The sequence below is a fragment of the Microcaecilia unicolor genome, chromosome 6 (assembly GCF_901765095.1).
Source record: "Microcaecilia unicolor chromosome 6, aMicUni1.1, whole genome shotgun sequence".
NCBI classification, from domain to species: domain Eukaryota; kingdom Metazoa; phylum Chordata; class Amphibia; order Gymnophiona; family Siphonopidae; genus Microcaecilia; species Microcaecilia unicolor.
Window position 1 is genome coordinate 67,478,909 of NC_044036.1, and position 22,347 is coordinate 67,501,255.

Genomic DNA, 22,347 nt, shown 5'->3' on the forward strand with positions numbered 1-22,347 from the left:
AAGCAATTTTAAAAATGGCCAGAATAGGCTCCTGGCTGTTTAACTGGCTTGTCCGGGCCTAAATGGGGATATTCAGCGACACTTTTAACCGAACAGTGCCGCTGAATATCCCCTCTAAATGGCCTTTCCCTACCAACAAGGTTAGGAGTGGGCCAGGAGCAGAGTTAGGGCAGAGCAGTGACCTAGCTGGTTAGCAGAGATATTTAGTCTATAACTGACTTGGTAACTTTATAAAGTTAGGACAGAAAAAAGGCTGTCCTAATTTTATGTGGTGAGGTTAACTGAGCACTGGTCTGTATATTGGCCAGTGCCCCGTTAACCTCTAGGCAGTAGCACATGTGTTTTGCAGGCCCCATTTTTGATCCTTCTCCCCCTTCCCTGAGCTCCTGCCCCCCCCCCAGGTCCACCTTTGTTGGTCGTTGGTGGTCTAGGGGGAGACAAGCAGGAGCGATGCCCACTTGCTCCTCCTTCGTACGGCCTGCTCTTGAAGATGGCTAGCACAACCTCTAGTGACAGCCTCACGGTATTTCAAGAACTGTGAGGATGCTGTTAGAGACTGTGGTAGCCATTTTCAAGAGCAGGCTGCACCAGGAAGGAGCGATTGGGCATTGCTCCTGCCTGTTTCCCCCTAGACCACCAGGGACCCACAAAAGTAGGCCCAGGGAGCTTACAAAGGGTGGCAGGGTTTGGTCCTCCTTATATTTTGTTTAGCAAGGGGTGGGAAGGAGGATCAGAAAGAGAGGGAATGTGACGGCCTGGGGGGGGGGGGGGGGGAGGTATGCTGTTCAGGGGTCTGAGGGAGGATTGAAAGTGGGGGGGTCAGAACATGGGTAAATAATCTTATGTGAGTCTCAGCTGACATTCAGCCAGGACCCACATAAATCTCAATGACCAGCACCTAAACAATTTGGCCCAGATATTCAATGCCATTACCCAGACATGGCCCAGCATTGAATATCTGGAGCTAATTCTGCCCTCAGCAGTCAGTGTTTTAAAAAAATGTTTACCGCCACAGGCTGAAGATCGACCAGATAGTTTTCATTGAGATTTATCCAAGAAAATTCACTGCTTATTCTTGGGATAAGCGGCATGAAATCTGTTTTACTTTTCTGTACTGGATTGGATTGACCTGGATTGGCCACTGTTGGAAACAGGATATTGGGCTTCCTTTTCATCCATACCAGACCAGTCCAGAACAAATGAGTTATGTCCATCTACCAGCGGATAGAGACAGAGAAAAAAGTAGTCCCAAGTAATTTGCTTCTTAAGGATATCATACAGCTGCACTGTCTCTGATAATGCAGCTCCTACTTGGTGCTTTCAGTCGGCTCCTGACCCAGTTTGTTCTGGATGTCAGTTGAGCAGGGAGGGGGGTTTATGCTGGATGAATTTGCTCCTTTTCTGGTCTGGAGTTATTAATTGATCATTGATGATACTCTGTGATGCTGGGTTCCTCATCCTCCAGCCAGGGTGACACTCGATGATTCTTTGTCTCTCCTCCCTCCCCTTCTATCTCCAGCTACACCCGCTCCCTGAGTAGCAACTGGGGTGAAATGAGTTGCACTGGGACACCAATCTCATGCACTAAGCAATAGTGATACTGTAATGCACTACGCTACATATCACCCGCTTTGGCTGGCAGTAGCAGCAGCCACATTTGCTATACAGCGACAGCAAATTTATTTCCTGTGCAGTTGCATCAATTCATGTGCTACGCAGGAGCAACAACTACATGTACTGCACAGGGCCGGCAACTGCGTGCAATGTGCTGCATGGTAGCAACACCACTTGGGCTGCAGCAGCAGCTGCATGATAGCAACAACCTTATCGAATGTGCAAGGGCTGCAACGTCATCTGCTATGCGATGGTAGCAACTTCATCTGATGTGCATGGGTAGTAACCACATCTACTGCACAATGGCAGTGACATCTTCGCCTGTATGGTGGAGGTTACCACTTCTGCTGCAAGGCAGCAGTGACCATATGTTTTTTGTGGTGATGACAGCTTTAGTGTTTATACAGGGGCACCACTCATGGGTGCAGCACGGTGGTCATGCCCTGCTCCACAATGACTTATGGCCTATAGAATCATTACTGGCTCATATAAAAGAGCTATTTCTGCAACTAAAAAAAAACATATTACACTGAAAATTTTATGAAAGCCCCAAATGCAGCGACCATTTCTAAAACACTTACTACGTACCACACTTCTTCGCAGTGGTTCTTATTTTCATCACCTATAACTGAAACATTTTGGCATCTCACATATTAACATAGTAAGTGATGGCAGATAAAGACCTGAATGGTCCATCCAGTCTGCCCAACAGTCACATTCATTATCAATTCAAGATTAAAATCAACAGTGAACGTGATTTTATATATTTCATCATGATCTTTCTTTGTTGTTTCTGGGACATAGACCGTAGAATTCCACCTATCTCTGTCCTAATGTTCCAACTACTGGAGTTGCCATCAAAACCCACTCCAGTGTATCCGAATCTGTCTTGTCATTTGTTGGGCACAGACCGTAAAAGTCTGCCCAACACTGTCCTCACGTTCCAAATTACTGGAGTTTCCATTGAAGCTCTTTAAAGCCCATCCGAAACCGAATTGCTTATACAAACCGGACTCTGATAGTACAAGCCAGCCCAGCACCAGCCTTACTTGATACAGCCAGAGTTACCATCTAAGGACCACTTGACATGCAAAGACTTTGTAAGTGTTATTATGTAATCCGTCTTGAAAAAAGGTGGAATATAAATAAATAATAAATGCAGTCAAATTGAATGATTCAAGGGTTTCAGTCAACACAAGACACCCTTCGGACAGCATGTCCATCCAACTCAGACTCATTAAGAAAACTTTGACCTGCAATTAAATCTAGTCACGGCCATTTACCCCAAATAAAACTTGGTGTAAATGCCCAGGCCAAAGTTAGGTGCAGAGCAGGTGTATTGTATAACACTGTTAGGAACGCCCACACTCCTCCCATGGCCATACCCTCTTTTGAGATCCACATAGTAGAACTACGCGCAGCACTTTATAGAATACTAGTAAAAAAAGGCCCGTTTCTGTTTTAAAGGAAACAGGCGCTAGCAAGGTTTTCCTGGGAGTGTGTATGTTTGAGTGAGTGTGTGTGAGAGTGACACTGTGAGAGAGAGTGAATGTGCGAGTGTGTGTGTGTGTGTGTGACAGAGAGAGAGAATGATACTGGGTGCGAGTGTGTGTGTAAGAATGAGAGTATGTGCCAGGGTCCACCCTGTCTCCCAGTTCCAGGGTCATCATCCCCCCCCCCCCCCCCGATCTGTCTCCCAGTTGCAGGGGGGGGTCCCCCCTCCCTTCCTTTTTCCCAGTTGCGGGGTCCCCCCTCCGTCCCTCCCTCCCTTCCTTCCTTCCTTCCTTCCTTCCTCCCTGTTTCCCCGTTGCAGGGTCCTCCCCTTCACCTCCCTCCCAGTTGCAGGTGTCTGTCTCCCCCCTCCTTTTGTCCTTGACGTTTTAAGGCACTGTCTATCAACAATTTTAAAACAACAATGTACAGCAGCAGCTCCTAGGTTTGCTTGTTTTTGAGTGTATGCCACTGAGGGCTGCGTAGGGGAGTGGAAACAGAGATTAACCAATGGGCTTCCTTGCTTACCGTAGACTTGCTGTGCTCTCTTTCACTCCTGTCTATTAAATGTCCTGCAGCATCTCATAGGTTTGCTTGCTTTGTTGTGAGTGAACGGGGATGACGGATGCGTTGGAGTTGGACCCGCTGGTCTTTCCCTCCCCTTCTTCCGAGTGGACCCCGACCCCCACACTGATCCCTTGCCCGCTTCCTCCACATTGGACAGTCGGCGCAGCCTCTCGCTTGTCGTCTCGCCGCCCTCCCTCTTTGTCCTCGCCGACAGTCCGAATCCGGACTTGGAGAGGGAGGGCAGCGGCAGTTTTTTGAGGGCGGTTAGTGTGCGCGTGTGGTTCGGGAGGTTGGCAGCCAGTCTGGTGCGATTCCTTGGCAGGGGGAGGAGTACTCCTCCCCCTGGCTGCTACTCCTCCCCCTGCCTGGGTCACTGTTTGCTGCTGCCTACTTCTCCCCCTGGCTGCTACTCCTCCCCCTGCCTGGGTTGCTGTTTGCTGCTGCCTACTTCTCCCCCTGGCTGTTACTCCTCCCCCTGCCTGGGTCGCTGTTTGCTGCTGATGTCACTTTGATCTACTCCATGAAGCAGACCACCTCCAGCGGAAGCCACTGTCCCAGGCAGCCTAAGAACATTGGAGGTGAGAATTATTATATAGGATGTTTAGCAAGTAGAGAGCGTAAATTCTAATTATTGCCCATTAACGCTGCTAATTCTTTGTCAAGAATGATTCCTAGTATTTTTATTTGTGTTTTGATTGTGTAAGATTGTTAATCTATTATGAGGTTTTGGTAAGTAGTAGGATTGTGCTGTCTGGATAAAACTAGAAGCACTTCATTGAGGTATCGAGGACGCTTGTGCCACCTATGATGTTTGGTTTTGTCTCGGTTCAGTTTAAGTTTGATGGTTGTGGCCCAGTTTTCCATGAGGTTGAGTCCTTTTTTGGCCTTATCCAGTATCTATGATGCTGTTGTCACATCTACATATCTTTCAACAACAGCATCATAGATATTGGATATATAGATGGTGACATTATCTGCATATATGAATGGATTTAAACCCATTTATTTCTAGTTTCTTGCCAATTGGAGCCATCAGGACATTAAATAATATTGATGATATCGGGGAACCCCTGAGGGACCCTGCATTCAGGAATCCAGGAGGCTGAAAATTCATTGGACATCTTGACAAGTTAGGCTCTAGATCATCAGATCCTCAGTGGCATCTTTAGTGGATACCTTCTCTTTTCTTGTTCCCTTCAGGGACCCCATTCTCGCATTATGCAATTTCAATCTTCTATAGCTTCACTTGTACCTTGCATGCTCTCTGTGAAGTTCTGCGCGGGAAGCAATTAGATCTTTATTTCTTTACAGGTTTTTTTCTTATTATTATCGCCCCACCCTAATGGGGACTGCTTTGCTACATTCCATTTGTTCTGAACTGGTCTGGTATAGACAAAAAGGAAGGAGAAAATATGTGTTACCTAATCATTTTCTTTCCTTTAGTCCTACCAATGAAGTCCAGAAGCCCTCCCTGTTTAGTTTTTCGTTATGTGCTCTCTTTACTCACAGATGTTGTTTCTTAATAATGTTCTATGGCCTTTTTCTTCAGGAAGCCATCAAGACCTTTTTTTTAAACCATGCTAAGCTAACTGCTTTTACTACATTTTCTGGCAACGAATTCCAGAGTTTAATTACACATTGAGTGAAGAAAATGTTTCTCCAATGCGTTTTAAATTTACTACTTTGTAGCTTCATTGCGTGCCCCCTAGTCCTAGTATTTTTGGAAAGAGTAAACAAGCGAGTCACAGCTACCCGTTCTACTCCACTCATTATTTTATATACCTCTATCATAGCTCCCCTCAGCCGTCTTTTCTCAAAGCTGAAGAGCCCTAGTCGCTTTAGTCTTTCCTCATAGGGAAGTCGTCCCAACCCCTTTATTATTTTCTCTGTACCTTTTCTAATTCCACTATATCTTTGGCTGTTGAAGTTTTTTCAGTATTCTTATAAAAGTCTTGAGCAGCATTGCTTGGCTATTCAGAATACTGCACATTCCAGGCTGCATGATATACTTAAGGTGCAAATTACTTGGTAATTACTTTGTTTTCTCTGTCTCTGTCCACTGGTAGATGGACATACCCATTCATTCTGGACTGGTCTGGTCAGGCTAAAGGAAAGAAAATTATCAGGTAAGACATAATTTCTCCTTGGCAGACTTTTGGTCTCTCATTATGGAAATGTTTATATACAGTACTTGTATACATGAAGATTATCAATCTACTTATAGTAAAGGATTTTTCATTTTCCCTAGATTACGAAGGCCTTGCCTTAGTATTTCATATGAAAGGACAGGCACATTATCCATTATAATTAGATAGCATTTTTCCGTTTTCATGCAGTACTTTGTATTTATCCCATCAATCATTTAAGGTCTTCATATCAGAAGATTATTTGGAGAGATATTTGTTAGTAACAGAAGTACCACAAGGATCTGTTCTTACACCAGTGCTGTTTAATCTTGTTTTTTTTTTTTAAGCACTGTTGGTGACCCTTTTTCAGTCATTGGGAATTAGTCCTTAAGTATTTGCTGAATACATCCAACTGGTTTATTTTGCAGATCCTATTCACCTCGATTTAGAGCCTGTTAATTCTTGCCTCTCGGCAGTGGCACGCCTGCTGGAGAATAATCAGCTTCTCTTGAACCGTGAGATATATTTGGCTATGTGGGTCACTGACTGTATGTTTTTACCCCATCGTTGGCACCATGTATTAATAATACTGTTTGTAGCACTTCAAACATCTTTGTGTATTGTTGGAGTCAAATAGGATACCCAGTTGTCTTTTTCTCATCAGAGTGTGGCAGTAACTAAACCTTCCTTTTTTGGCTTTTCATCAGATAGAGACGTTGAGGTCTTTTTTTAGGTAAGGAAGTTGTGGACAGGCAGGACATAGTGTATTCACTTGTTGATGACATCTGACAGATCCCTGGTGCGGAAGCTACCCAGTGTTCTAAGAAAACTTCTAGAAGTTGTTGGTTAGGCCCGCACTGCGCATTTGCGAGTGCCTTCCCTCCTGCCCGAGTTGGGCAGGACCCACAGTTTCACTTTTCCACAGAGCTATGAAGATGTATCTTGATTTCATTTGATTTAATAATTTGATATACCACTTATTACAACGGTTTAAAAGTGGTTTACAATAAAACTGAGTGACTATTTTTCTTTCTTTTTTGTCTTCCTGCCTGGTCTTTCATGTGGGCAGTGCAGGATTTTTTTTCCTTTTCCTCAGTTTTTTTTTCTTCCCTCCTTTTTACATTAGTTTATGGGGGTTTTTTTGTGGCTCGCAGCCATGTTATGCCTGAGCTCCCAGCTGGTTAAAAATAAAAGAGAAAACATTGAACTGTTTGATTTCCCTGCAGCCATTTTTCCTGTGATGTCCCAGAAACCTGCTAGTGGGTTCAAAGAGTACACAGACTGCTTTAGGACCATGTCTGTCACTGATGTACATGACATGTACTTTACTGTCTGTTCACTCATCACGAGTCTTTTTCCGCATGCAGAAGTCTGGTCCATCAATATCTGCATAGAAGGCATTGGTCCTCATGGCTTCTGGAGTGCCACCAGACACTGTAGGCACTTCGGCATCAAAAAGGTCTCCCCTACCTCAGCATCAAGTGCTGGTAGCCCCTGCCCAGACCAAGCATCCTCAGACCCAGCCCTGAGGACCAGTGTGGATTCCGCTTCATCCTCATCAGCAGTAAAGGACTACAATGCGTGCTGAAAGAAGGCTAAGAAGCATCCGTCCTCATTGAAGCATGGTGATGGAATCTCTGGGGCACCGATCTTACCAGTACCCAAGAAGCGTCAGTGGCAAGAGGACTGCTTCCCCTCTGTTGAAGTAGTACTGAGGCACCCATCTCCCCGAAGTCAGGACTCTGCCTCTGATTTAGTGCTAACATCTTTGCAAGCTGTATCTACACTGGCTCCAGCCCTGCCTTTACCGATGCCTATCCTCGAGGAGTGGTTCCAAGTCATGCTTCAAGAGGAGCTAGGGCACATCCTGGGGAAGCACTGCATTGAGGTACCAAGGACGCTTGTGCCACCTATGATGCTGCTGCAGTCTATCTTGGAGACCCATGCCTTGACTGTTTGGTGCTTGTTGATGCAGATACTTCACCAAGCATCTGAACCGGCACCAACTCAGGCCGTGCTCCTATCCAGTCCATTGGGGGAGGAAGCTACCCCAAAGTCCAGGAGAGACCCCGCACACTAGTGTTCTCGCCCTGAGCCTAGTTATGCATCCAGTAGGTCAAGGCAGGCACATACTCAGACTACTCATGAGGAGTACTTTGCAGAGTCTGAGTCAGACTGCACCTTGGGATCTGAGGTTAAGCCAGAGTTCTCAGAGGAGAGGTCCCTTAGCTTTCTTTCTGACCCTTCCCCACCATATGAAAGGAAAAAGTCTCCTTCAGAGGAACTCTCCTTTAGGTTTTGTGTGGGAAATGGTGGAAGCCATTCTATTTAAGTTGGAGCTTGAGTATGAGTCTAGGGCTGAGATGTTGGATGTCCTCGACTATGACTCCCCACCTAAGGAAGCTGTATTAGTTCTGTTCACAACATCCTAAAGGATATGCAGTTGAAGAATTAGGAAACACCTCTCTATGTTCAGGTTGTCCTTAAGAAGGCGGACTCCTTGTATAGAGTCTAGAATGCTCATGGTTTTGAGAAGCCACATGGTTATATACTTGGTGGGCGCTGTGCTTGAGGTTGTGGACATGCTCCCACTGGTGCAGACCACACACCTTTGCCAGTTAGCCAATAAGTAGAAGGAGCGTAGATAGCACATAGCTTGGGCCAATTTAGATACATTTGATGTGGCATTCAAGCTTTCTGCTCTTGGTATTGGTATGCGCAGACTCTCATGGCTGTGCATCTCAGACCTTGAGTCAGCAGTTCAAGAGAAGTTGGCGGATGTCCTGTGACAAGGCAATAACCTTTTTGGGGATAAAATGGAAGTGGTAGCAGACCTCATAAAAAAGAGCAGACCTAAAAAGTCCTTTTCTCGGCTCACTCCTGCAGCCTCCACTTTTTGGAGGTTTTCATAAGGGAGACGCAAGAGGTGCCTGTTATCATACTCCTTCCTCAGCAGAAGGCTGAGCCAGAAGCTCCAGTCAGCTCCCCTATCTAAGGGGATGAACTTTTGACTGTCTGCAGTAGAGCATAACCAAAGTAAAAGTATTCGTCCCCAATGATGTACCCAGTAGGAGGGAGGCTAAATTTTTTCTAAGAAAGGTGACCCCTTGTAACCTTAGACTTGTGGGTTCTCCAAATAGGCTGGGTGGGTTGCACCCACAGTTGGCATCAACTTCCTCCAAATTGCCCACAGAGAGCATCAAACTTCAGCTCTCGGCACTGGGAAATGCTCGCAGAGGAACTTCCTCCTTTCTATAGGCCCACACAGTCGAGCCTGTTCCACCAAGGGAAAAAGGGAAGGGATTCTATGCCAGGTACATCCTTGAGCCCAAAAAAACAGAGGGCTTTCATCCCATCCTGGACATAAGAAATGTTCAAGTTGATTTCTCTAGGCACCATTCTCATGATTCAGAAAAATGATTGGCTATGCTCTCTGACTTAAAGGATGCTTTTACCCACATCCAGATATGTTCCAGTCACAGGAAGTATCTCAGATTTCAGGTGGGGAAACACCATTATCAGTAATATGTGTTGCTGTTTGGCTTCGCATCCGTTCCCAGAGTGTTCCAAAAATGCCTAGCTCTAGTCGCAGTGTCGCAATCAGACTTGGGAGTTCATGTGTTTCTCTTTCAACATGATTGGTTGGTCAAGAGCACATCAAATGAAGGTGCTCAGGAATCTATTCAGAGAACTGTTCAGGTGTTGGAGTTACTAGGGTTCATAATAAACGACTTCAAGTCCCATCTACTCCCAGTACAATGATTGGAGTACATAACAGCTCTGGTAGACACAGTTCAAGCTGGAGCCTACCTGTCTCAGGTGTGGGCAGATGCCACTCAAGTCCAGCCCAGATAGCAGGTCACAGCTCAGGAGATGTTGAGATCAGGCCACATAGCCTCCACAGTGTATGTCACGCCCATGGCTTGCCTGCATATGAGAGTTGTCCAGTGGACCCTTTCTTCCCAGTGGTGCCAGTCCTCGGGAACCTTGTGGATGTCATCTTGGTCACACTGCAGTTAGCTCAGTCACTAGTCTGGGATTCCCATTCCAAATTCCTATTGCACAGAAGATTCTAACCACAGAGGCATCCAATCTGGGCTGGGGAGTTCATGTAGATGGGCTTCATACCCAGACACTGGTCCATTCAGGAGACCAAGCTTCACATCAATCTCCTAGAGCTTTGAGCAGTCTGGAATGTTCTAAAGGCTTTCAGAGATTGACTGTCAACCCAAAGTGTCCTCATTCAAACAGACAATCAGTTTGCCATGTACTATGCCAACAAGCAGGAGGGTACAGGATCCTACCCCTTGTGTCAGGAAGCAGTTAGGATGTAGCAGGGGGCCACCAGTCACAGCATGGTGCTTCAAGCCACATATCTAGCAGGGAGTGACAACAGTCTGGCAGACAGATTGGATGATGCAACCATACAAGTGGTCTCTCAGCAAAGGTGTCGCCCGCAAGATCTTCCAAGAGTGGGGCACCCCCCCCCCCCCCCCTCTCACTTGTTCTTTTTGCCCCTCAGCTCAAGAACAAGGTCCCTCTACAGCTTCAGACTTGGGTCAATCAACAGGCTAGCATCAGATGCCTTTCTTCGATTGGGAGGAGGGTCTTATCTATACGTTTCCTCCCAGCCCTCTGATAAAAAAAACTTTTCTGAAATGCAGGTGGGACTGAAGAACCATGATCCTCATCGCACCTTACAGGCCGAGGCAGATCTGGTTCCGGTCTGGTTTCCAACATTTATCACACAAAGGGGTTTCTTCTGCATCCCAATCTCCATTCCCTGGCCCTCACAGCCTGGATGTTGAGAGCATAGAACCTGTATCCCTCCACCTGCCTGAGGTTGTCTTCAGGATCTTGCTGGCCTCGAGGAAAGATTCCATTAAGAGGTGTTACATTTGTAAGTGGCGAAGGATTGCCATTTGATGTGAGGTCGAGGCCCTAGATCCTCTCTCTTGCCCTACACAAAAGCTGCTTGAATACCGCCTATACCTTTGTGAGTTCGATTTAAAAAAACAATAAGATTTCACCTCAGTGCGATCAGTACTTCCCATGTAGGGGGTAAGCCCATCTCTTTACAGCCTCTACTTCGCTTCATGAGAGGTTTGCTGTTGACAAAGCCCCCTATTAGACCTCTACCTGTGTCGTGGGACCTAAGCGTTCTCCTCACCCAGCTGATGAAAGCTCCTTTTGAGCTGAAGTACCTGACCTGGAAAGTCTCTTGTTTTTGTTTGTGGTCACTTCAGCTTGCAGAGTCAGTGAGCTGCGAGCCCTACATGCTAATCCGCCTTACACTAGGTTTCATCATAACAGAGTAGCTCTCCGTAGGCATCCTAAGTTCCATCCTAACGTGGTGTCAGAGTTCCATCTTAATCAATCAGTCGTCCTGCCTGCATTTTTCCGAAGGCCTCATGCCCATCCTGGCGAAATCACACTGACACTTTGGACTGCAGGTGAGCCTTGGCCTTCTATCTGGAGCGAACCAAAGTCCATAGACAGTCCACCCAACCTGATAGCTAGGAATTCCCACATGTAAGTATACTGTGTCCTGCTTATCCTTGAAGAAAATGAAATTACCTGTAGCAGGTGTTTTCTGAGGACAGCAGGACAAGTATTCTCATATACCTCCCACCTCCCCATGGAGTTGCATTCTTTATGCTTTTTTATCCAACTGTGGGTCCCACATGACTTAAGCAGGTGGGCAGGTATTCATGCATACGCAGTGCGAGCCTACCAAAGTCTTCTAGAAGTTTTCTTGGAACGTTGGGTAGTATCAGTACCATTGCACCGTCAGGTGATATCACCCACATGTGAGAATACTTATCCTTCTGTCCTCGGAGAGCACCTGCTGAAGATGAGTAACTTAGCTATTCATTCCTTTAGTTGCATTGACTATTACAATTCCTTGTACATTTTGAATCGATTGAGAAAGCTTCATTCTATTTAAAATGTAGGCTTATGATTACTGTGTAATATTAAATTGACAGACATGCGACTCCTTCCTTGAGAGGCTCCCATTTCCATTTAGGATCAAATTCAAGATGCTTGTATTAGCCTTTAAGGATCTGAAAACAGGACAACCGCATTGTTCAGTGTTCTCATTCCTCATGTTCCTTGTCCTGCCACTGTCTAGGATTTGTCTAGACTGCACATGTAATTCTGCATTCTTTAAATTATATTAGTACCATTACTATGGTGTGCTGTCTATAAGTATCTTCGGACAGTGGTGTGTCTTCCATGGTTTAAGGCAGGCCTTAAAGCATACTCTTTTACATTTGTATATGGTTGTGGAGTTTGCATCCACTGGTGATTTCTGCAGCTTTTGTCTCAGTCCAGTTCTTTCTTTCTTAATCTTTCTGTCTTTCTTTCTTTCTTTCTTCATAGATTTTATAAACCACTCTGTTATAGCCCTAATAAAGGGCAGTATATTAAGGATTTTAATAAACATGAATATAAAAAATTTAAATCTCTACTACAAATTGTTTTGTAAACAGAAGTTCCTCGATCATTTCCAGTCAAGTTTTTGAAATGATCCAGTGCTTAACTTTTGAGATCACTGGGGTCCACTGGCGGAGGAGATTACATAAATCTGAGATTATGTTGTCATTATAATGTTATCTACTAACATTGTGTGATTAGAATGAGTGCAACATAGCATCTTTGGAATTTGGGATAGACATTCCTAAACCTTAGCTAGCCATCCACTGCTAATACAGTTATGTTTAGCAGTATGTTTTCCCCAAGTGTAATATTTAACCTGAGATAATATATGTGTGTTTATATATGTATGAACAGAAGTTGACACAACCTCTGTATGGTACAAAGTTGACCACATCTTTCTGCAGATTTTAATGTATAATTACTGTGTATTCGCAGTTTTTTTACAGATTGAAAATAAGTAAATATGGTATGTACAAAAGTCTGGGCACCTTTACAATAGATTCTTATGTTTGTTTGTTTTCATAAGATCCCGAAAAGTTAATGACTCATTAGGCTTTCCATTAGTCAGGTGAAGATATTTTCACAGATGAACAAATACTTAGACCTATCTAATCTCTCAGTTTATGATTATTTCAATAACCATGAGCTTCTCTAGGCAGTTATCTGTCTATGCGAAAATAATTAATTCTTACATGGCAAGGGAAGGCTACAGAAATATCTAAATGCCACCAGCTACCAATTGCAATAGTCAAAAACATTGCTAAGAAATAGAATTTACATGGAACTGTTAAAGTCCAGGCAGGATCTGGAAACAAAGAAAAATCTTTGGATAAATCTGATTTCTGGAAATCACCTGTAGTGGAGTAGCTGTACACAGTTTGGAAGCTGTTATTCTCTGAGGACAAGCAGGCATGATACTCTCACATGTGGGTGACATTATCCACGGAGCCCGGTGCGGACACTGCCATAGTGCACTGTTACTTTCAAATTTTCAGGCAGTGCCCCCACCACTCATGCATGGGTGCCTTCCTGCCTGACACTTGAGCACGGGACCAGCAGTCTAGCGTTTTCTGTGGAGCAGAGAGATTGGTTTTCTAATCTGTCCTCAGCATGTCAAACTTTTCTATTTTGGTGCCTTCCCTTTTTTGGGACAATTTTTTCTCATATGTTTTTGTTTTCTTTGTTATTTTTAATCAATTTATTGATTTTTAAAATTATTTTTCATGTTTCTTTTTTTCAGCCTTTGAGGTCTCTAAGCCCTTCTAGATGGGAAACATTGACCATTTTCAAGCTCCCCAGGTCATTGAGCCTTTTGACCTTACATCGGCCATTTTTTCCTCCATGTCAGTGAGGGTGCTGATTGGCTTTAAAAAGTGTACTCGATGCAATAGGTTTGTTTCAGGCACAGACCCCCATAACTGGTGTGTTCAGTGCTTGGGACCAGAGCACAGGGACATACAGTGGGGTCTCTGTGCATGCAAATGAGGACAATTAAAGCCTGCAAAGTCCAGTGTGAAAAGCTTTTTGATTCTGCATCAGCATCAAATATAACGGGATTTGACACTGGACATGGAACCTGTATCAATATCTGCATCAACATCGGGTGCACTGACGCAACATTGAGAATGCCCAACATTGGACTCTGTACTGCAACCGCTTAAGGACTCCACGTCTTCCTTGTTGGTGCCACTTGTATCGAGGGACATGTAGCATAAATTACCTAAGAAACAACACCATCGTTCTCCCTCCAGACATTCTGTCAACATCTCCCCTGCATCAACATCTTCGATGCATGGGAAGCGTCCATGCTGCAGTGATTACTCTTCTTCTGTACAACTTATTTGTCAATAAGAGCCTTTGAGGTCCTCAAGATCTCCTATGCCTCCACATGCTTTAACTCAGACTGCTTCCACACTGCTTACTCAGCCGGTACCGATGCCATTTCAAACATTTACGCTAACCATCCAAATATTAGATTAATAGAGAGTACTCTCTTCTTTGCAGACATTCTTCCTTCCGAAAAGGATGATGAGTTCCTCAAACTCCACAGGAAACTTCTAGACTGTTGTAAATATCTAGTAAGACAGACCTTTGAAGCCTTTGACATCTCTTTTCGCATTTCTGCCTTAATAGTAGCAATACAACGTCTTTCCTGGCTCAGTTTCTGACCTTGAATCTACTGTCCAGGAGCATCTGACAAATGTCCCATGTCGTGGAAACAACTTATTCGGTGACAAGGTTGAGGAAGTGGCCTACCTAATTAAAAAGCATACAGATACAATTAAAACTCTATCCAGGCCATAGCCTTCTGCCACCTCTTCTTCTAGAAGATTTGTGGGAGGATTTTGGTGCTCTAATTACCATACATTTAAGCATCGTTATACTCCCACTCCTCCTCCACCTCAAAGAACTACACCCCAACACTCACATCCACCGCAGCAGTGGGGACAGAAGTCACAAACCCCTTCTCCATCTAACACAACAACCCAGTTTTTGTCTCCTTGCTAAAGAGCATTGCCACCGTCCAGTTGTCTGTGCCAAGCAACCTACCTGTAGAAAGCAGATTAATCCTCTTTCAACAGAGGTAGCCACTCATAACTTTTGGCTGTTGGGTGCTACGTATCATCCAGCATGGTTACTCTCTGCATTTGGGGGGAAGTGGGGGGACGACCATCCACCAAGGGAGTCTCATTTCAACTCCCTCCAAATGAGTGTACTTCAAGAGGAGCTGTCTGCCCTCCTCTGACAGAATTCAATAGTTTCTCTGCCGGAGAGGGGTCAAGGGTTTTACTTCAGATACTTTCTCACACCAAAAAAAGTTTTGGGGGGGAGGTACGACTAATTCTCAACCTGTGATAAATTACCCCAAATCACATATTCAACTGGTTCAGACCTTACAGTTCATTGGAGCTCTCCTGGACACTACTCAGGGTTGGGCCTTCCTCCCTCAGCTGAGAGCAGACAACATAATGCATCTCTCCGTTCAGACTTCCACATCCACCCAAGTACCTGCTCGTCAGATGCCCTGCCTACTTATCCACATGGCTTCAACAGTCTGTGTAACACTGTTGACTCAACTCACTTCCAAACACCTCAGTGGGCACTCTCCACTTAGTGGTCTCAAGCCACGGGCCTGCTCTTAGCAGTATTTGAGTTACTCCATCGCTATACCAGTTTCTACAGTGGTGGATGGTTCCCCAGAATCTCACCCAGGGACTTCCATTTCAGCACCTTCCACATCACAAAGTCCTCACCACAGATGCTTCCATGGTAGGTTGAGGTGCTCATCTCGATAGTCTTCAAACACAGGGTTCTTGGTCCCCACTGGAAAAACAACAACATATCAATCTCCTGGAATTGTGAGCGGTCTGGAACACCCTCTTAACTTTCCAAGACTGCATCCTTGATCAGTTAATTAATTCTCATTCGCAAGGATAATCTGGTTGCGATGTATTACCTGAACAAGCAAGGAGGAACATATTCTTACCACCTCTGTTGACGAGCAGACCAGATATGAGCTTGGGCAGTTTCTCGAAACATATGTATAAGAGGTGTTTATCTAGCCAGCAAACAGAATGCTTTATCAGACAAATTGAGCAGAATCCTTCAGCCTCATGAATGGTCCCTCAGCATGCTCGTGGCTCATGGAATTCCAACAGTGGGGGACCCCAGCGATAGACCTGTTTGCTTCTCCCCCGCTATTGTTCCAGAATCTATGCTACCAACTGTGTAGCTTTAGATGCCTTTCTGCTCCATTGGGGAACAGATCTTCTATACGCCCTTTCCTCCACTGCCTCTCCTTGGGAAAACTCTTCTCAAACTACATTGAAACCAAGGGGCCATGATCCTAATTGCTTCCTACAGGCCATGTCAGATATGGTTCACTCTTGTCCTAGAGTTATCGTTCAAGGAACCATTGAGGTTAGATCCTTTTCCAACCCTGCTAATGCAGAACAACGGGCCCCTCCTCCAGCCAGTCCCTTGCTCTCTGGCCCTGAAAGCTTGATTTTTGACAACATAGACTTAACATTCCTTAAACTTTCCAGATGGAGTCTCTAGAATACTCCTAGCTTGTAGGAAACCACCTACACAAAAATGTTGCCAAAGATTTTCTCTCTGGTGTGCAGCCAGCGCATTCGATCCTGCTTGATGCTCTCTTCCTACCACAATACCTCCTCCCATCTTTCGGATTCTGGCCTCAAAACTAACTTAGAGTTTACTTGAGTGCCATTAGCGCTTTTCACTCTAGGGTTGATAATAAGCCAGTTTCCGTTCATCCCGTGATAGATTCATGAAAGGTTTACTTCATACCAACCCCCCTATCAAACCACCTCCAATGGTGTGGGATCTCAGTGTCATCGTTTCTCACATACAAGGTATTGTTCCTAATAGCACTTCTGCCAGAAAAGTAAGCAAATTTCAAGCCCTTGTGGCAGACCCAACTTAAACCAGGTTTTACCACGACAGGGTTGTTCTCTGAACCTATCCCAGATTCCTCCCTAAAGTCATATTGGAGTTGTATGTCAAGCAGTCCATTGTAGTTCCTGTCTTCTTCCATAAGCCACACTCTTATCCTAGAGAAACAGCACTTCATACCTTAGAGTGCAAGCGTCCTCTAGTATATTATCTGGAGCGTACAATACCTCATAGGAAGTCATCCCAACTTTTTGTATCCTTGACAGATTAGGAATTGCCAGCACAAAACATACTGTCTCGACTTTGCTGGTTGACTGTATCTCCTACACATTTGCTCAGGCTGAGCTGACCCTTCATGGGTGTGTCGTCGCTCACAATGTGAGAGCCATAGGAACTTCAGTAGCCCAATTCCACTCTGCCTGTATTGAAGAAATTTGCAAGGTGGCAGCCTGATCTTCTATCCTCACCTTCACTGCTCACTACTGTCTGGAGCAGCATTCTAGGCGTGATAGCCGATTTGGACAAGCAGTCCTGAAAAATCTTTTTACTACTTGAATGTCAACTCCACCCCCTGGCCCTTTTTTTCTGCCAGGCTTGCTTTCTCCTTAGTTTCCAAGATTATTATTATTTTTGTGAGCCTGGCTAGTGAGTCCCACATGTGAGAATATCATGCATGCTTGTCCTCGGAGAAAGCTAAGTTAGTTACCTGTAGCAGATGTTCTCTGAGAACAGCAGGCATATATTCTCTCCTGCCTCCCCTTGTATTTGTGTTCTTAGCTTTAGTATCATACTGATGGTCCTGAGCTTGAGCATTAGGTGGCAAGGTACCTGCCTCAAAATTTTAAAGTGATAGTGCCCTCTGTAGCAGTGTCCACACCTGGCTCCGTGGATGACATCACCCACATGTGAGAATATATGCCTGCTGTCCTCGGAGAACACATTCTGCAAGTAAGTAACTTAGCTTTTCTGTCAAGGGAGGTGTTCCAAAGTACTGACTGAAAGTGTATCTAAGTTTTTGCACTTTCCATTTTCACTGTTTTCTTATTTTGAATCTGCAAAATAAAACTGCAAATAAATAATGAGTATGTGTTAAAATTTGCAGAAAGATGTGTTTACCTTTATACTATGTAGAGGTCAAGACAGCTTCTGTTCACTTATAGATTTATTAAAACATATCTCTACTTCAGGAAGCAGGTGAAAGCCTGGCTGTTCTCCCAGGCCTTTAGTACATGTGGCGACTGACTGACTACTCACTCCGCACCTGGACTAGTTTCCGGCACAAAACTTTTAACTTAGACCTGTTCTTCATATCTTATTCAGCTATACATAAAATTTACTCTCAACCACCCAACTATTTATCCCATCTTGTCCCATCTACATATCTCAAATTCACTTGCCCCCTCGGCTACCTATTATGATGTGTCTTTATACTGTACAATCCGCGTTAACATCCTGTTACTTAAATGTTCTAATGTGTGCCTATTAAGGTGTTTCATTGGTATTGTGCTGACATTGTGAGTATCATGTCTTTGGTATATGATCTTCCATGCTACCTATTATAATATCGTTCATATTCTGATTATATTTATCATATTTCTATTATATGATTGTTTTATAGTGCTGTTAAATGTTTATATTTCTGATACTATATCATGTTAGTCCTATTGCTAAGATTCAGTTTTTCATCTTCAAGTACTTATGCTTATATTTGGACAGTTTGCTATTGTTATGCTGTGAACAAAATTGTAAGTGTTATGTCAAGCTGAACCTGATGTATACCACCTTGAGTGAATCTTTTCATAAAAGCAATTAATAAATCCAAATAACTAAAATAAATTTTTCAAGGGGTGCCTAAATATTTGCATACAATTAATACACAGTAGTAACCACTAGTGAACAACAAGTCGAACTTCACTCAACTTCATGATAGGAGGAAAAGACCTCAGACGTTGCAAAGTATTCCTACCTGCCCTGTCAATGACAGGTCAGGATAATGAGGTTTCAGTGACTGTTATAATCATTGGTCAGAAACCTCATCCTCCACCATAGTGTTTCAAAATATGTTTTTCTATAATCACATTTTTAACTTTTTCACGTCTTTAAGGCATATACTTTACTTTGACTTAAAACATCATCATCTTAAAATTCTTAAAACTTTCAGCAGCTCTACTGCAGTGACACTTATCTGAATGAGCAGATCCATACATATGTATGCACACAGGCAAGAAAAATAACCTCCTAGAGTTTTTTGCTTTTTTTCTCAGCAACCGCTTGGAATTTCAGCGTTAAATTTTACAGCTTTTTGTTGTTACTGTCTACGTTTATGTGCCAAGTAGAATGAGATCTTTAAACACAGTGAAGTTACAGACTTTTTAGCATGACCACCCAGTCATTTTTGCGCATTCAAAAATGTTTTGCACTGTAAAACTACCATTATTTGGAAAAACAAAACAAAAACAGGGTACCAGCTTACTCTTAATGATGTCATCTTTTGTTTGGGAAGCAGTGTTAGAGGCCCGTCACAAGCTCCACCCAAAGCTGCAAACAATCACCAAACTCAAAGTGCTGCAGATGATCTGGGACAACCTGCTACATGGATCGATCAACCTTACATCTCTCTCCTCCTCCTTTGCCTCCTGTCTTCAATCCTTTCCCTCATACTGAGCCCCTCTCTATTTCAGTTAGAGCTGGGGTGGATACTGAGCATTCACAGTGACTCTAAATTCTAACATATTGTTAATTGTATCATTTGAATGACATTTTACTGTGTTTGCTCGAGCATTTTTAACATGCAAAAATCGCTAGGTAGTAATGCTAAAATGTCAGTAACATCAACATAGCTTAAGAAAATTAAATATTGTTTAATAGTAATACGTAACTATGACAAAATAAGTATGTAAAATTTCTCCTTGAAATTCAGAGCAGTATATATCACAGAGGCCATGGCAAGGTGCAAACCCTCCATATTTCTAGTTTTTATTTTAGTATAGCCATTTTGCATTTCTTGAGCTGGGAGCAGACCTGAAATTGCAAGACAGCTATAAATGTGTTTTTTCTGATCACTACCTTTCTAAGGCTGTAGAAATTTGTGGTTTGACATTTGGCCTATGCTATCTTGTGATAAGTTGCTTGTCAGCAACCAAGAACCAGAGACGTCTATGACTAAGGACACCTGCAGTATCCAGATAAACAATCAACAGGAGAAGTAAGTGGGTTTGGGTGAAATTGTATCTTCAGCAAGAGGGTGTGGGCACTAGCATGGTGACTATGCATAACTGGGACATAAGACAACCATTATCTATCTATTAAAAACTTATGCTTATGTATATGACAGGCCTTAAACTGCCCATTCAATGAGGGAATAAATGGTAGAACTTGGAAGGTGGTAGAAAGTGCTGGAACAGGATTCACCATAAAAGGAAATAGAATGTTCTGGAAAGATGCATATTCATTAGGTAGGAAGGGTAATTAAGATAAAAAAGTAAGGAAGAAAAAAAGGTATATAAGAGGAAACAAAACTGAGGATGAGGAGCCTCAGTATGTCTACACTAGCAGGTGGACATATTGACAGCTCCCAGGGAAAACTGTTTATTTGCTACATACTATACTCTATTGGGGTTTTTATTTTCTTTGATATGTGAATTGGCTTCTTTATATTGGCTTCTTTGAATAAACATTTATTAAGTCTAATACTTATTTTGTAGCCAGAGTTTTTCTTGCCTGGGGTTCTGCTGGGGGGGGGGGGGGAGGGGGAGATTACTCGAGGGTCCACCCTCCAGGAGACCTCCAGAAGGCTCCTCCTGTCTCAGAAGCAAAGACAAAAGTGCAGTGGTAGCTGGGAAAATGGCAAAAAAACTCTAGGGGGTTGCTTTTTTTTGCCTCACCGTGTGTGTATGTATACTTTTTCAGATATCTAGCCTTGCACAGGGATATACATATATGTATTGTTGCAATTTATTTTTATTTTTCTGTTATTCGTCTTGTATATTCAAAGAATCATAATACTGTAGATAGTTTCATGCCAGCATGTTAATCTTCCATTCAGTGCTAACATGATATTTCCCAAGAGTCTGCACTTTTTAGCATTTTTTATACTTTTAACTACCAACACACACATACATATATATTCATTCAACCTTTGTGTTTCATCTGAGCATTGTGAGTGAACGTTTCCTACTTACATTTTATTTTACAGATTGTCCTAGAACACCAGATACTCCAAGTAGTGACATTAATACTTCTGCTAATAATAGCAGATTGATGGTCTTAAAGAAACAGTTGGACATAGAATTGAAAGTGAAACAGGGAGCAGAGAATATGATACAGATGTATTCTAATGGATCATCAAAGGTATGAATCTCAACTTATGCACAAGTACACTGAGGTGCCTACTAATTTTGTAATCATTTAAGGAAACTTTGGGGCCCTTTTACAAAGGTGCAGGAGGGCTAACGCGTGCCCAATCAGCACTACTGCCAGGGTAGCATGTGCGCCTTTCAGTAATTCCGAGTTTGGCACGGGCCGAATCTCATGGTAGAAAATAGTTTTCTTTTTTTCTACTGCAGGCGGCGTTTCCAGTGGTAACTTGTAGCACGCATATGTTGAGGCGCGCTGCATGGTTACCAAGTGGGTAGTGCGTGAGCCCTTACCGTTAGGCCAATGGGTGGCGGTAAGGGCTCGGGCTCTAAATAGGCGCTTGCTAGTTTTAAATTTAGTGCAGGCCCATTTCCCGGCCGATTAAAAAAAAAAACAACCTTTTTCCCTGCCCCAGTAAAAAATGGCCCAGCACGTGCCTAAAAGATATGCCCACACTACTGCAGGCCACTCTTCGACTTTGTAAAAGGACCACTTATTATTTTGTGGTACACATTTTGAGAGGCTTATTGTTCTGTGTTTGAGAATATTAGCTATACAATAGAATGTTAGTGAATTACTGAATTTAGCAAAGCTTTCTTCTCATCTCTGAATTTTTTTTTAGGTTCAGCCTCTCTTTAGAGGGTTATATTAACAAGTCACCTAGGATGAGAGGTCAAGATGTTTGCTGTTTGTAAAATAGCAGCATAAATCCTGACTAAAGTGAAGCCACATGCCCATGCGTTATCCAAAACCAGTCCTCGAATATACCTGTACCCAGCTTGCATAAGAGTACTTACCTTCAGGTCATCTGCATACTTTTACTTGTGGGGTAGTTTTATAAGCGATATTTTTCAATGTGTACTGACATCTGCATGCAAAAATGCCGTTATAAAATTACTCCCCTGAATCAGTTCTGATTTAGTGCTGCTAATACTACTTATCATTTCAGTGTACAACCAAATTAAAGGTCCCCAGTCTGATGTAGGTCAAGTTTTCTTCTTCCTATGTTGATTGAGGATGCTGCAGAAGCAGCTTTCAGAGCCCCTGAAAAGGAAGAAGTCATCATCATTTAAAGGGCAACACCTAGTGACTGGATTAAGGCCCCAAAACTGTCACAGCAACTGGAGTTACAACATTACTTTCATTGAAAAGGGAAGGCCTATCCTGGTGTGAAGATTAATTTGGGAAACCAACTGTGACAACAGTAAGATCTATTTTATAAAATGTAATACCACACGCTGCCACCAGGGGGTTTACATTTGGCATCTATTTTATAAAATGTAATACCACACGCTGCCACCAGGGGGTTTACATTTGGCATCACAGACAGGATATC

General features: G+C 43.4%; 1 protein-coding gene across 11 annotated transcripts in view; it reads left to right on the plus strand.

The window, feature by feature from the left end:
* PKN2 (protein kinase N2) overlaps positions 1-22,347 on the plus strand; it is a 218,713-nt gene that overhangs the window by 98,653 nt on the left and 97,713 nt on the right. For all 11 annotated transcript variants that reach the window (XM_030205380.1, XM_030205389.1, XM_030205381.1 and 8 more), the window contains one exon: positions 20,851-21,005. In XM_030205380.1, the coding sequence (XP_030061240.1) occupies positions 20,851-21,005 (155 nt within the window). The remainder of the gene's footprint in view (positions 1-20,850; positions 21,006-22,347) is intronic.